The 13602-nt window shown below is 45.2% G+C and overlaps 1 protein-coding gene across 2 annotated transcripts in view; it reads left to right on the top strand.

Moving 5' to 3' along the window:
* The first annotated feature begins 4521 nt into the window (after nucleotides 1-4521).
* PGBD1 (piggyBac transposable element derived 1) overlaps nucleotides 4522-13602 on the top strand; it is a 29685-nt gene continuing 20604 nt past the window's right edge. For both annotated transcript variants that reach the window (XM_077752388.1, XM_077752389.1), the window contains exons 1-3: nucleotides 4522-4606; nucleotides 8828-9213; nucleotides 10817-10973. In XM_077752388.1, the coding sequence (XP_077608514.1) occupies nucleotides 8842-9213; nucleotides 10817-10973 (529 nt within the window). In that variant the 5' untranslated portion in view covers nucleotides 4522-4606; nucleotides 8828-8841. The remainder of the gene's footprint in view (nucleotides 4607-8827; nucleotides 9214-10816; nucleotides 10974-13602) is intronic.

The raw sequence follows: 13602 nt of genomic DNA, 5'->3' as shown, positions 1-13602 counted from the left end.
GAGCAGCCTCCCAAAAGGCACTTCAGTACATATGACGCACGGCAAAACTTAGGAAGGGGAGTCTGGAGAGTGCCTTGTTGCGGGTTGCGGGGTGCCCAGCTGAAAATCAGGCTTCTGTCACTAAGAAGGAAGGGGAGCATGAAGGCTGGAACAGGCACTTGGCAGTCTTTGACCCACTTCCTTTCCTCTTGCATCTGGCTGCGTGCAGGCGGGCTGAGTGCAACGGTTAGTACCATGTCCTGGGGGGAGGACAGAGTCTGTAGGAGAAGCAGTGCAACTTTTTAAAAAATTAATTTATTTGTATTTTGAGAAAGAGCATGTGAAGAGGAGGGGCAGAGAGAGAATCCAAAGCAGGCTGCAGGGCTCAAATTCATGAACCATGAGGGGCGCCTGGGTGGCTTAGTTGGTTAAGCGACTGACTTTCGCTTAGGTCATGATCTCACGGTTCGTGGGTTCGAGCCCCGCGTCGGGCTCTGTGCTGACTGCCAGCTCAGAGCCTGGAGCCTGTTTCAGTCTGTGACTTCCTCTCTCTCTGACCCTCCCCTGCTCATGCTATCTCTCTCTCTGTTGCCTAGAAATTAAAAAAAAAAAAAAAAATCATGAACCATGAGATCATGACCTGAGCCAAAACCAAGAGTCAGACACTTAACTGAATGAGTCAACCAGGTGCCCCAGAGCAGTGCAACTTTTTGAGGGACTTTGGTATTTCATGGAAACACAATTGTATTCAATCCTGCAGGAAGTCTTTTACTCTGCCTTTAAGGGTAAAATTAAGTTGACATAAGGGATGTTCCCCCATGTATTTTGAGGGCTCTGCTGAGGTTAGTAGCTAAGCATTCAGCTCCTTGTCCTGGTTTAAGTCTGTTTGATTCTGTTCAGTTTAAGAACAACAGAGAATGTCATTATTCCCGTACAAAAGCAGTTAAAATGACAAGATCCAAAGTATGAAGAATGATCTACCCTTAAATATAAGGGAAATTTGTTTCCGAGTTCTTTGTGGTGATTCTATAGTACACATGTTATAAATGTTCTAAATTCACTGGCACCTGAAATGAGCTCATTCCTCTCACAGTCTCAGGAGAAAATGGTGTTCTCATCAGTACCCCAGGGGTGCACGCACCCATAACTGCCCAGACATGAATGGATGAAGATAGATTTAATTTTTTATTTATTTTTCAAATTTGTTTTAGAGAGCAAGCTGGGGAGAGGGGCAGAGGAAGAGAGAGAGAATCCCACACTGAGCGTGGAGCTGGACTGGGGGCTTGATCCCACAGCCTTGGGATCATGACCCAAGCTGAGATCAAGAGTTGGACGCTCAACTGACTGAGCCACCCAGGTGCCCCAATACAGGTATATTTTAATAACACACTTTCCTCATCTATTCCTGAAAATTACAGAAACATTGGGGGCCTGGATAGCTCAGTCAGTTAAGTGTCCAACTTCAGCTCAGGTCATGGTCTCACGTTTCGTGGGTTCGAGCCCCTCATTTGGCTCTCTGCTGTCAACATGGAGCCTGTTTGGTATCCTCCGTTCCCCTCTCTGCCCTTCCCTGACTCACATGCACTGTCTCAAAAATAAACATTTAAAAACTAAAAAAATTTAAAAAAATTACAGAAACATTGAACAAAGGGCAAATGTTATAAGGGATATTGACGAAGGTTTTGCTTGCAATGCAAATCTAGATGCGCTTCAAGCAAAGTGGGAAGTCTGTTCAGAGGGCAGGAACCCAGAAAGTATGAGCTGTATTAGAAAGTATCTTCTACTGATCAGCATTTCTCTTGGGATAGTATCCTGTAATGTACAAACAGTAGTGGAATGAGAAGTCCTTGTGTGTCTTCATTTCCTACTCACTCTCTGGTTTAAAAACTGATAAAGTTATTAATAAGTGAGCTGTTATAAAACTAGCATGAAAAAATAGGAAAGGGAAAAATAAATCACCCTAATTTTCACCTGTCAAAAATAATCAGTTTAGTGTGTATGTGTATATATGTATATTCAAATTGCGATTAGTCAGTACTGATATTTTCTGTCCAATTTTATTTTTGTATTTTTTTAAGTTTCTTTATTTTGAGACAGAATCCCAAGCAGGTTCCATGATGTCACCATGGGGCCCAATGTGGGGCTCAAACTCATCAACCATGAGATCATGACCTGAGCCGAAATCAAGAGTCGGATGCTCAACCTACTGAGCCACCAAGCACCCCTCTGCTCAATTTTTATTTGTTTAAATTTTTTAATGTTTTTATTTTCGAGACAGAAAGAGAAACAGTATGAGCAGGGGAGGGTCAGAGAGAGAGGGAAACACAGAATCCGAAGCAGGCTCCAGGCTCTTAGCTAGCTGTCAACACAGAGCCCGATGCAGGGCTCAAACCCATCAACTGCAAGGTCATGACCTGAGCCAAAGTCGGACACTTAACCAACTGAGCCACACAGGTGCCCCTGGTCAATGTTTAACATATCATAATTGTCCCATGTTAATCTTCATAAATTCTCAAGATAGTAATTAACTCACGTTTACTTATGATAGAAATTCATATACATTGTAAAAACTGTGAAAAATATAAAGAAAAATTATCCTGTTCATGGTCCAGATATAATTTCTTAATAATGTATTTTTAGATACTGAGGCATAGAAACACTTTACTTTTCTCACTGGACTTAATATCATGAACAATTTTTATTTGTAAAAGAAAAGGACAGTCAATTTGCATATCTGCCCAATCCATTCAAGTCTCGATCTGCCACTACCCTGAGTGGGCAGCTTGCCATGTGCGCCTTCTCTGACTGAGGACTGGACGAGAGGGGCCCTGTAAGCCAGGTGTGGCCATTTTGGATACACCTAGAAGTTTGATCAGATTCTGGTTGGTCTCTGTTAGGCATTTGAACAAGAAACGAACCTAGAGCTGGAACCATTTTTATGATCCCATAAAAACCAAATAGAAACAAACCGGTCCAGCAAGAAATAAAGAAGGCAAGTCATGAAACTAGGATCCTATGAAAGCTCAGAGGCTGGAGAAGCAGGTCTGGCCCTCAGCTTCTGAGGTCCACTGCTCCCAGCTGGTCCTGGAGTCCAAGAAATACCCTTGTTTCCTTCTGTTAAAGGTTTCGTTTAATTAGTTTGACTGGGTTTCCGAACCTTACTAACAAATGAACAAAAAATCCCTGATTAAGACACACAGTTAACTAAAAGTCTTCATGGAAGACTTTTCAGTGACCATCCTTGTACGTACAGCTTTGCTCACCTGTACAATTATTTCCCTTCATTCAATTCCTGTAGCTGGAATTAATGAGACAAAGGGGTAGGCGCCTTTTCTTCTCTTTTCTTCTCTTCCCTTCCCTCCGCATCATCTCTCTTCCTTAAGTAGGCTTCATGCGCAGCACAGAGCCCAATGCAGAGCTTGAAGTCACACCCTCAGATCAAGACCTGAGCTGAGATCAAGAGATGGTTAATCAACTGAGCTCTCCAAGCACCCAGGTAGGCACATTTCGGAAGGCTTTTGATTCATTTGCCAGGTGGCCTCCAGAAAGGCTATACTAATCTATACCTCCTATTAGCAGCTTGTGAAAATGCCCATTTTTTTTCATACGCACATTAACCCTGGGGATTATTCTTTCAGTTACAATCTGGTGCTTTTTAACGGGTTTTAAACAAATATTTTTGCTGCCAAAGTTGAACATCTTTTTGCATATTAATTGGTCATTTACAATTCTGATTTTGTAAACACCCTCACATTTTCGGGGTTTTTTTTCTATGAGATTCTTCTTTTACTTTAAACAGCAGTGCCCTTAAAAATTAAACAGGGGACCTTTATATAAAAATTTAGAAGTGCTCTTTTAAGAGATCAGTTCCAACATGTAGCATTTAACGTCGAATTATATAAGCATGTAAAGATATTGAATGTTCTCTGCAGCATTACTGTATGTACACACGTACATACATACACATTTATGTGTATACATGTACACATAAAACGGATAGGTAAATTATGGTGCATCCGTACAATGGAATACTAATGAGCTGTTAAAAAATAAACTGGTATGGAAAGATCTCCCACCTATGTTAACAGAGCTAAGGTGCAAAATCCTATTGTGATCCCATAGCTCCATATTCATAAACAAATATTTATTGAGTGCTACTACGTGCCTAGTGGCATCTCGGGAAAACCACACACAAAATATTAACAATGGTTGACCTTAGGGACGGAGCACTTTTCATTTTATAGTCTCTATGCAACTTGAGTTTTTATTGTGCATATATAATCTGCATACTTAAATTCTAAGCATTTGTGCTGCTTGCTACTTTGTAATTGTTCATTCATCTGTCTAACCAGCAGCCTGCGAAGATCCGAAGAGAGTCTCAGTTTTCCCTTTTCTTGTTTTTAATTGAAAAGATTTACAGACAGGAAGGAGGGCGCGTGCCCTCGGATGCGCCTGCGCGCGGCGGAAGGAGCGGCGTGGTCCTTCCGGCGCACCAGAGAGAAGTGCGGCCGCGATCCTAGAGAGGCCGCGATTCGGCCGCTCGCGCGGCGGAAGGAGCCGCTGTGGACCCCCGGCTTCGAGGCTGCGCGGCTGGGGGGCTGGTGCTCGCGAGGCCGTCGCCGCTTTGGTGAGCGCGGTCCTTGAGCTTTTGGTAGACCGGTAGTCGGAAGAGCACGTATCGAGCGGCAGCCGGGTGTCTTCGGGGCGCCTGAGGCCACCTCGGGGGGTCTGGGTGGGGGAGTGGGCTGGGCTGCGGGCGCCCTCGGTGCATTGTGCACTCGCCGCGCGGACCGGGCACCGGGTGGGCGCTGGGCCGCGCGGACGGGAGCCCCTGCCCTCGGGCGTCCGGTGGAGGGGGACGGGGTCGGCGTGGCGGGTCGGGCTCGCTCTCCGGCAAGCGGCCAGAGGGACAGACGAGTTAATCTCTCTGTGGACATTAGGTTGGGAGAGGCGCTTGCGCTGGTACCTGGGAAGTTTGCTCACCTTGAAGGGCAGCCCTGGCCGTGAAGGACCGGTGGGCGGAAAGAAACTGAGCAGTCAGCGTGGCAGGGATGCGGAGTGTGTGAAGCCCGAGGCTGTGAGGGCGCGGGGGCTGTGTCTCTTTCCGGGGTTAGCGTTATTCCTGCCAGACAAAGACGTGCGCGGATGTTTATCCAGTGACAGACAAACCAGTAAAAACCCAGGGAAGGGCAGATCCTGGGGAGTGTGAATTTAGTTCAACGAGGAGCAATTGAAACCCTTTGGGGAGATGTGTTGAACAGGGCCCCAACTGTTCTTTGGAAATACTAATCCAGTGAGGATAGAGTGGGCTGTGAGGCAGGGATACCACACAGAAAATTATTGCGTTGTAAGTGATTGCCATGTAAGTGGTAAGAGGGGAATCAAAGGGAAGTAATGGCTGTAAGAGGCATTTTGGAGGAAGAACTGACTAGACTGAGAATGATACTGGAGAGGGGCTGGTTTTAAGCCTGAATGCGTGGAGGATGGTGTTGATGCCAGTAGAGATCTAGGGTAAACAGCGAGTTCAGCTTTGAGGGCACTCTGATTTCAGTTTGGGATGTGCTGAAATTACGACCCAGGAGAGGCTGGAAGCTGGAGGCATCTTACTGTCAATTTCAAGACTGTGAGACTTGTAAAAGGCAAGTTGGAGTCAGCCGGAGATTTGAGTGTTCTTGGAGTGGACACATACTGAAATTGTGATTAATGAGATCATACAAGGAGAAGGTAAGGAGAGAGAGAAAAAGAACTTGAAGCATGAATTTCAGTGATCTCATGTTTAAAAAAATAAAAATTAAAACACCAAACAGTGTCTCAAAACAACCTCAGTTTGTTATTTTTTATGATTTTGTGGGTTGGCTGGGCATTTCTGTGGCTGGACTTACCTGTGGTTGCATTCAGCTGGTGAATCAGCAGGGAACAAGGCCCAGCTGGGCTATAGTTGGGGGCACCTGGGTTCCATTCCGAGTGACCCTCTGCATGGCAGTCTCATGGCAGTGTGCCAAGCACTTCCTCTTACAGAGCCATTTCTACCAGATTCTTTTGGCCAAAACAAGTCACAGACAAGTACAGATTCAAGGGAAGGACAAATAGACTCCCATCTCTTAATGAGAGAAGTGACAGAATCTCATCATAAGTTTTCAGGGACAGAAGAGTTTGGAAACAGTCTGCCTCCCCTGCGTTCAAGGTGGAATATTCTGTGGGAAGTACACAGATTAGAGAGTATTTAAGGGTCCTCCATGGATGAAATTCTCTTCTCTCCAGCTGGAGTATAGACTGGTCAAGCATCTTCTTGTTTACCCTGTTTCCTTCACATCCCTTACCTCCTGGCTCAACCCCCTTAGGGTTCAAAATACACAGTTCTCGGGGTGCCTGGGTGGCTTAGTTGGTTAAGCGTCCGACTTTCGCTTAGGTCATGATCTCGCGGTTCGTGGGTTCGAGCCCCGCGTCGGGCTCTGCGCTGGCTGCCAGCTCAGAGCCTGGAACCTGTTTCGGAGTCTGTGGCTCCCTCTCTCTCTGACCCTCCCCTACTCATGCTGTCTCTCTCCTAGAAATAAATAAAACATTAAAAAAAAAAAAGATACACACTTCTCATAAACTTCAGTGGTAACATAGGCAAGCAGGCTCAGTTACTGAGCATGACTTACAGTGGGGACAAAAATACAAGTATATTTCACAGAATTTAGAAGCTCTCCTAATTTACTAAGCTATTAAAAATNATATAAAAAAAAATTTTTAATGTGTATTTATTTTTGAGAGAGAGAGTGTGAGTGGGGTAGAGGCAGAGAAAGACAGAATCCAAACCAGGCTCCAGGCTCTGAGCTGTCAGCACAGAGCCTGATGTGGGGCTCAAACCCATGAACCGTGAAATCATGACCTGAGCCAAAGTCGCTCAACCAACTGAGCCACCCAGATGCCCCATAATTTACTGATCTATTTTTAAAATTATTTTTATTTTTAAAAATTTACATCCAGCCACAAGAGCCCTGCCTGATGTAAAAGACTAGGTGGCGGGACCACCCAGAGCTGGCGGGGCAGCCTGGTAAATCCAACTTCTCACTCTTTGCTAACGTGACCAGCAGTCCCGTTTCCCAAGTTGGGGGATGGGACTCTCAGAAGACCAGAGAAACAGGCTGCTGGGCTACCTCAAGAAACAAGCCAGAGTACACAAGGTGGAGAGTCCCAAATATCACTACGAATAGGAAAATAAAATAACCAAGGTCCCAACAAGAGAGACCAAGAGAGACCATTCAAAAAACACTCTCTGAAAGGATAGGCCCTGGACAAAGAGTCTTCTTGGATACAGCAGCGCTCATGGGTGCAGAGAGCATAACAGGTCTTTAAAACCAACAAGAGCCGGAAAGCTAACTAAAATGACGAAACAAAAGAGCTCTTCTCTAAAAATTTACATCCAACTTAGCATGTAGTGCAATAATAATTTCAAGAATAGATTCCAGTGATTCATCTCCTATATATAACGCCCAGTTCTCATCCCAACAAGTGTCATCCTCAGTGCCCCTTGCCCATTTAGTCCCTCCCCCTCCCAAAACCCCTCCAGCAACCCTCAGTTTGTTCTCTGTATTTAAATTTCTTATGTTTTGTCGCCCTCCCTGTTTTTATATTATTTTTGCTTCTCTTCCCCTATGTTTATCTGTTTTTATCTTAATTCCACATATGAGTGAAATCATATAATTTGTCTTTCTCTAATTTCACTTAGCATAATACCCTCTAGTTCTGTCCACATTGCAGATGGCAAGATTTCCTTCTTTTGATTACCGAGTAATACTCTGTTGTATGACTTCTTTATCCATTCATCAGTCGATGGACATCTTTCTGTCTCTTTCCATAATTTGGCTATTGTCAATAGGTGCATGTGCCCCTTCGAATCAGCATTTTATATCCTTTGGATAAATACCTAGGGGTGCAATTGCTGGGTTGTAGGGTAGTACTATTTTTAATTTTTTGAGGAACCTCCATAGGTTTTCTAAACTGGCTGCACTAGTTTGCATGCCCATCAGCAGTGCAAAAGAGTTCCTCTTTCTCTGCATCCTTGCCAACACCTGTTGCCTGAGTTGTTAATTTTAGCTATTCTGATAGGTTTGAGGTAGTATCTCATTGTGGTTTGGATTTGTATTTCCCTGATGCTAAGTGATGTTGAACATCTTTTCATGTGTCTGTTAGCCATCTGGATGTCTTCTTTGGAAAAGTGTCTACTTATGTCTTTTTCCCATTTCTTCACTAGGTTGTTTTTGGGGTGTTGCGTTTGATAAGTTCTTTATAGATTTTGGATATTAACCCTTTATCTGATATGTCGTTTGCAAATATCTTCTCACATTCCTTAGGTTGCCTTTTAGTTTTGTTGATTGTTTCCTTTGCTGTGCAGAAGCTTTTTATCTTGATGAGGTCCCAGTAGTTCATTTTTGCTTTTTCTGGAGACGTGTTGAATAAGAAGTTGCTGCAGCCGAGGTCAGAGGTTTTTGCCTGCTTTCTCCTCTAGGATTTTGATGGCTTCCTGTCTTATACTTAGGTCTTTCATCCATTTTGAGTGTATTTTTGTGTGTGGTGTAAGAAAATGGTCGAGGTTCAGTTTTCTGCATGTTGCTGTCCAGTTTTCCCAGCACCATTTGCTGAAGAAATTTGCTGTCTTTATTCCATTGGGTATTCTTTTCCTGCTTTGTCAAAGATGAGTTGGCCATAGGTTTGTGGGTCCATTTCTGGGTTCTCTATTCTATTCCATTGATCTGAGTTTCTGTTTTTGTGCCATTACTGATCCATTTTTATGCCTCAGATGTATGTTTGGAAAAACATTTCTGAAGCGTGGACCTGGGCTGAATGAACCTTTTCCTTTAAGTCTTTAGGCTCAGCATGGATGAAGCTGCGCCAGGTGCAGGGAGCCTCGTGACGGTGAAGGAGGAGGACTCCGCCTGGGAGCAGGTGTGCAGCTCGCGGGAGAGCAGCTGCCACGCTCAGGAGCTGTGCCGCCTGCGCTTCCGGCAGTTCTCCTACCGGGAGGTGACTGGGCCCCGCGAGGCTCTGGCCCAACTCCAGGAACTTTGCCGCCAGTGGCTGCGGCCCGAGATGCACAGCAAGGAGCAGATCCTGGAGCTGCTGGTGCTGGAGCAGTTCCTGACCATCCTGCCCGCCGGGCTCCAGGCCCGGGTGCGGGAGCACCACCCGGAGAGCGGGGAGGAGGTGGTGATGATGCTGGAGGATCTGGAGAAAGACACAGGACAGCAGGTTGGAAGAGGATGTGTATGGTGGTGTGGGAGGAGAAGTGGGGAACGTTTGTCTGTTAATTTTTAACTTTATTTTTAATCTTTAAAAACAATTTATAACTTACAGAAGTATCTGGGAAAGTGGCACAGAGAATTGCCTGCTGTTCACCCAGACTCACTGGTTGTTAACACTGTATCTTGATGTGCTCGCTCTTGTGCAAACCACCCCCTTTCCTCCCTGCGTATCACACACACACACTCATACAGTGTTTTTTCAACCATTTGGGAGTTATTTGCAGATACCATGCTTCTTTATGTCTGAACACTTGAGTGTTCAGTGTGTATTTCTGAAGAACGAGGGCGTTCTTTGGTATAACCGAAATACAAAGATCAAGTTTAAGGAAATTAAAATTGTTAGAGACTGTCATCTACACAGTAGTCTTTGTTCACGTTGTGCTAGGTCATCTCCGTAGGGTTCTCTGTGGCAGTTTTACTCTGATCCAGGATACAGTCCAGAAGCGCATAGTGCATTTAGTTACCTCTTTAGTCTCCTTGAATCTGGAACAGTGGCCTGGTCTCTTTTTTTTTGTTTGTTTGTTTTTTTTAAAGTTTGTTTACTTAGAGAGAGCGCCTGCTCAAGTGAGCTTGTAAGCAGGGGAGGAGCTGAGAGAGAGGGAGAGAGAATCCCAAGCAGGCTCTGCACTGTCAGCCCAGAGCCCGAAGCAGGGCTGGAACTCCCAAACTCCGAGGTCATGACCTGAGCAGAAATGAAGAATCCGACACTTAACCAACTGAGCCACTCAGGTGCTCCACTTGGTCTCTCCTCGTCTGTCACAATGTTTTATTTGTCTTACATTTCCTCTTGGTAAGGTCCAAGTTGTGCCTTTTGGCTAGAATGCCACAGATGGGTTCACCTTAGCACGACCCATCAGGAGGCACATGGGGATGGGTTGTCACATTACTGATGTGGTTTCTGTCAGACTTCTGTTTTCTAAAGTTACCATTTCCCCTTTTGTAATCCCTAAGTAATCCATGGGAGCTGTCTTATGATAGTTTCTATTCATTAGTGTGAGCACCCACCTGAGTTGTTTGTTTTTTTCTGGGCAGGGATTCTTTGCCCTGTCTCGTTTGCCGCATAGCCCCAGTGCTGTGTGCTCATAGAACACAGTCTGAGTCTCCGTAGGTGTGCAGTTCCTGTCTACCAAATGGGTGAATGTCTCAGTTTGTTATTCCCGTATATACCGCTGCTTGCTTTCTTTCTTTCTTTCTTTCTTTATTTTTATAAATGTTTTGTTTATTTCTAGGAGAGAGAGAGAGACAGACAGACAGACACAGCGTGAGCAGGGGAGGGTCAGAGAGAGAGGGAGTCACAGACTGAAACAGGCTCCAGGCTCCGAGCTGGCAGTCAGCAGAGAGCCCGACGCGGGGCTCGAACCCATGAACCGCGAGATCATGGCCTGAGCGAAAGTCGGACGCTTAACCGACTAAGCCACCCGGGTGCCCCTGTACCGCTGCTTTTAAAGATTGTATTGGGCTTGTCTGGTGTTCCCTTGAAGATGACCCTCACTGTTGTTCAGTTCTGTTCCCACCAGGATTCATTTGCAAGGTAAATCTTTTGTCCCTAGGCTTCTATCTATACTCCGGGACAAGATGTGCACCCACTGGTGACAGAGTATCAGGGAGCCTCTTCGGAGTGTCAGAGCCTCCACCTCCTGCCCAGGGTAACCACCTTGAAGTGTGAACCTCCAGAACTCTGCCAAGAGAACCCCCGAGAAGTAAGTGGTGAGTGCCAGTGCATGTTTAACGCGGACATTGGGAGCACTCACAGGTGCTTGTTTATCTGTGTCCTTTGGGGGGTGTGTGTATGTTTTCCTACCCTGTATTTGAGCAACCTTCTAAAAACATTGGGAATTGTAAACTGTTAGAATCCTGAGATCTTGTCCAGTTGCCCTCCCAATAGTTGGGAAAACCAAAACTCAGGATGACTTGGCCAGGGTCAACAGACGCAGAGTAACGTCTAGAATTCAAGTCCCCTGACCTTCTGACCAGAGGTCTCTCTGCTGCATACCTCTGCTCTACATGTCTAATTCTACACTTGTGGGTATTTTCAATATTTACTTGACAGCTTTCCACAAATTTACCTTTTTCCATAGTAACGTTTTACCATAGTACTTTACCATAGTAACGTTTTCTCCAGCATCCTCCCTGCCTCTCATCTGGAGTCATTTTAAATGCAGCTGTGGGCCTAAACAGGCTCTCTGTGTTCTCCACTGGACTGCAGTCCTCCACGTGCAGGACCCCCCCGCTGTCCATACCCAGGCTTTCCCTCCAGGAAACCCTCTCAACTGTTGTCTGTTGTTGAGCTCTGCGCAGGCATCTGGCATGACGTTTGAGGTCTGGAGATGCATTGATAACAGACAAAAGTATATGGAAAGTTCAAAGAAGAGACCTTAGAATTCCACAATGCATTGTTTTTTAACCTTCTCTTGAGGGGTGCTACTAGTTTTTCCTCCGATGTTGTTGAAAACTTGACTCTCTTCCCTGGAAAACGTGGGTACTGCAAAATTGGATGCATACGATTTCAGAGGGCTCGTGGTTTACCCCAGATGACTGGGAGCACCACATTGGTGATCTGTGAATACTGATATTTTGAAGAATGAATAAATGGTTCATGTAATAAATCGCTACAAGGAGATGAAACGTATATGGCTCACGTTACTCATGGAGTTTACTCATATCGTGTAGCATAAATAGGACTTGGTACATCCCTACTTACTTGGCTGATGGTTCTATTGTATTTCTTCAGCTGTGAAAAACCAGCATTAGGTGAAGCCCCAGAACAGTATGTTTATGTGAAGAAGTTGAGCCGTAGTAGGGAGCCCCACAGTGGGCAGACATTCCTACTTACCTAGGAGATGATGAACATACGCCTGCTGAAAGCAATTTCGTTTTGACTGGAGAGGAGAGGGGGGTAATGAACAGAGTGGGTAGTTGTCAGAGTGGTGAGGGTGATAATTGGTAAAAAGATAACAGTGGTCATAGGATGTGAGATCCTTTCACATAAGTGAATGCTTAAAAACTGCATGAGACGGCTCACAGACTAGACCCCAACCGCATTCTGGTCAGGACATGGCCTCTTGTGGTTTTCTGCGTCCGCACCACTGCTGTGGTAGGTGATTCAGATGAGAATGCTCTCTGGGCCTTCAGGAGGCATGCTTTGTCATTTTCAAGGACTTTTTAAAAATATATATATCCTTTTAGCTCCTCTCGAATATTCTAGAGATTCTAGCTAAGGGCCTGCCTATCAGTTATGATTCCAGCACATTTCCCCAAGTTACCTGACACCACATGAACTTAGAGCAGTTTCCCAGGCTAGTGGCATTTCCTGCTCCTGTGCTGGTATTTTCAAGGGATAGTAAGTTAACCAGAGTGGCTGGAGCGTAGGGTTTGTTTGTGAAAGAGTGTGTGGAAGGGATTGGGAGGTCACATGGAAACATTCTCTGGCGTTCACATTCATTCACTGTCACATTCACATTCACTATCATTAGAAAGTTGGGTGCGATAGAAGCCTTTTTTTTTAAATAAGAAATATGACTTACAGCAATAGTAGTGCACGCGCGTGTGTGTATGGTGTTCTCATCCATCATGGAACACTAGAATTGAATGAAAACTCACGAGTACTGTATTTTTCCCAGTCTCTCAATGCTCAGTCATGATAGAGTCTTAGTATCTGATTGAGTGTTTACATTTGTTGGTGGACAAGTAGAAGGGACCTTGAGGTATCACCCGATAGACTGCCCCTGAAGCCTGCATTCTCCCGTTCTGTCTGCAGCGGGGGTGCAGAGCAGTGAATCAGTGTGGTGTTTGTAAGGAACTTTCCCGTATGTGAAAACATCCCTCTGCCTCTTTCTCAGGCTTAACCCTAATGCTCTTCCTTCCACTTCAGGAAGATGATAAGGAGCAGACCCAGAGTCTGGTGTGACCTTTCCTATCTCAGATTTTCCATGGTCTTTGCTTTCTTTCCTCACTTCACTTTACCTTTGCCCCTTTCCATTTTCTTTCCCATCGTCCCCCTTCTCAACTTAGCCCTTTCCCTGTCAGCAGACCTGTTTTACATTGTGCTTTTTTAGTCGAAGGGTTTGGCATGTATTGTTGCTGGGGGACGGTGGGGGTGCATCAGGGACAAGCCTGTTTTTTCAGCAAGCTTTAGTCCCTCTACATATGGAACACCACCGACGAAAAGATGCTATGGTGGTGATCCACTGTGTCTGGAGCGAAAAAAAATGTGATGCTACAGTCTTGGATAAATTTTGGGTTAGAATGATCATGTCTTCTTATTTAGTAGTTTTGTGTACCTTATATTAAGTCAATCTGAAAATATAATAATGCATGACCTGTGGGGGGGGGGGGG

The sequence above is a fragment of the Crocuta crocuta genome, unplaced genomic scaffold (genome assembly GCF_008692635.1).
Source record: "Crocuta crocuta isolate KB4526 unplaced genomic scaffold, BGI_CrCroc_1.0 scaffold336, whole genome shotgun sequence".
Taxonomy (NCBI): Eukaryota; Metazoa; Chordata; class Mammalia; order Carnivora; family Hyaenidae; genus Crocuta; species Crocuta crocuta.
This window is presented reverse-complemented; position numbering and strand designations above follow the sequence as displayed.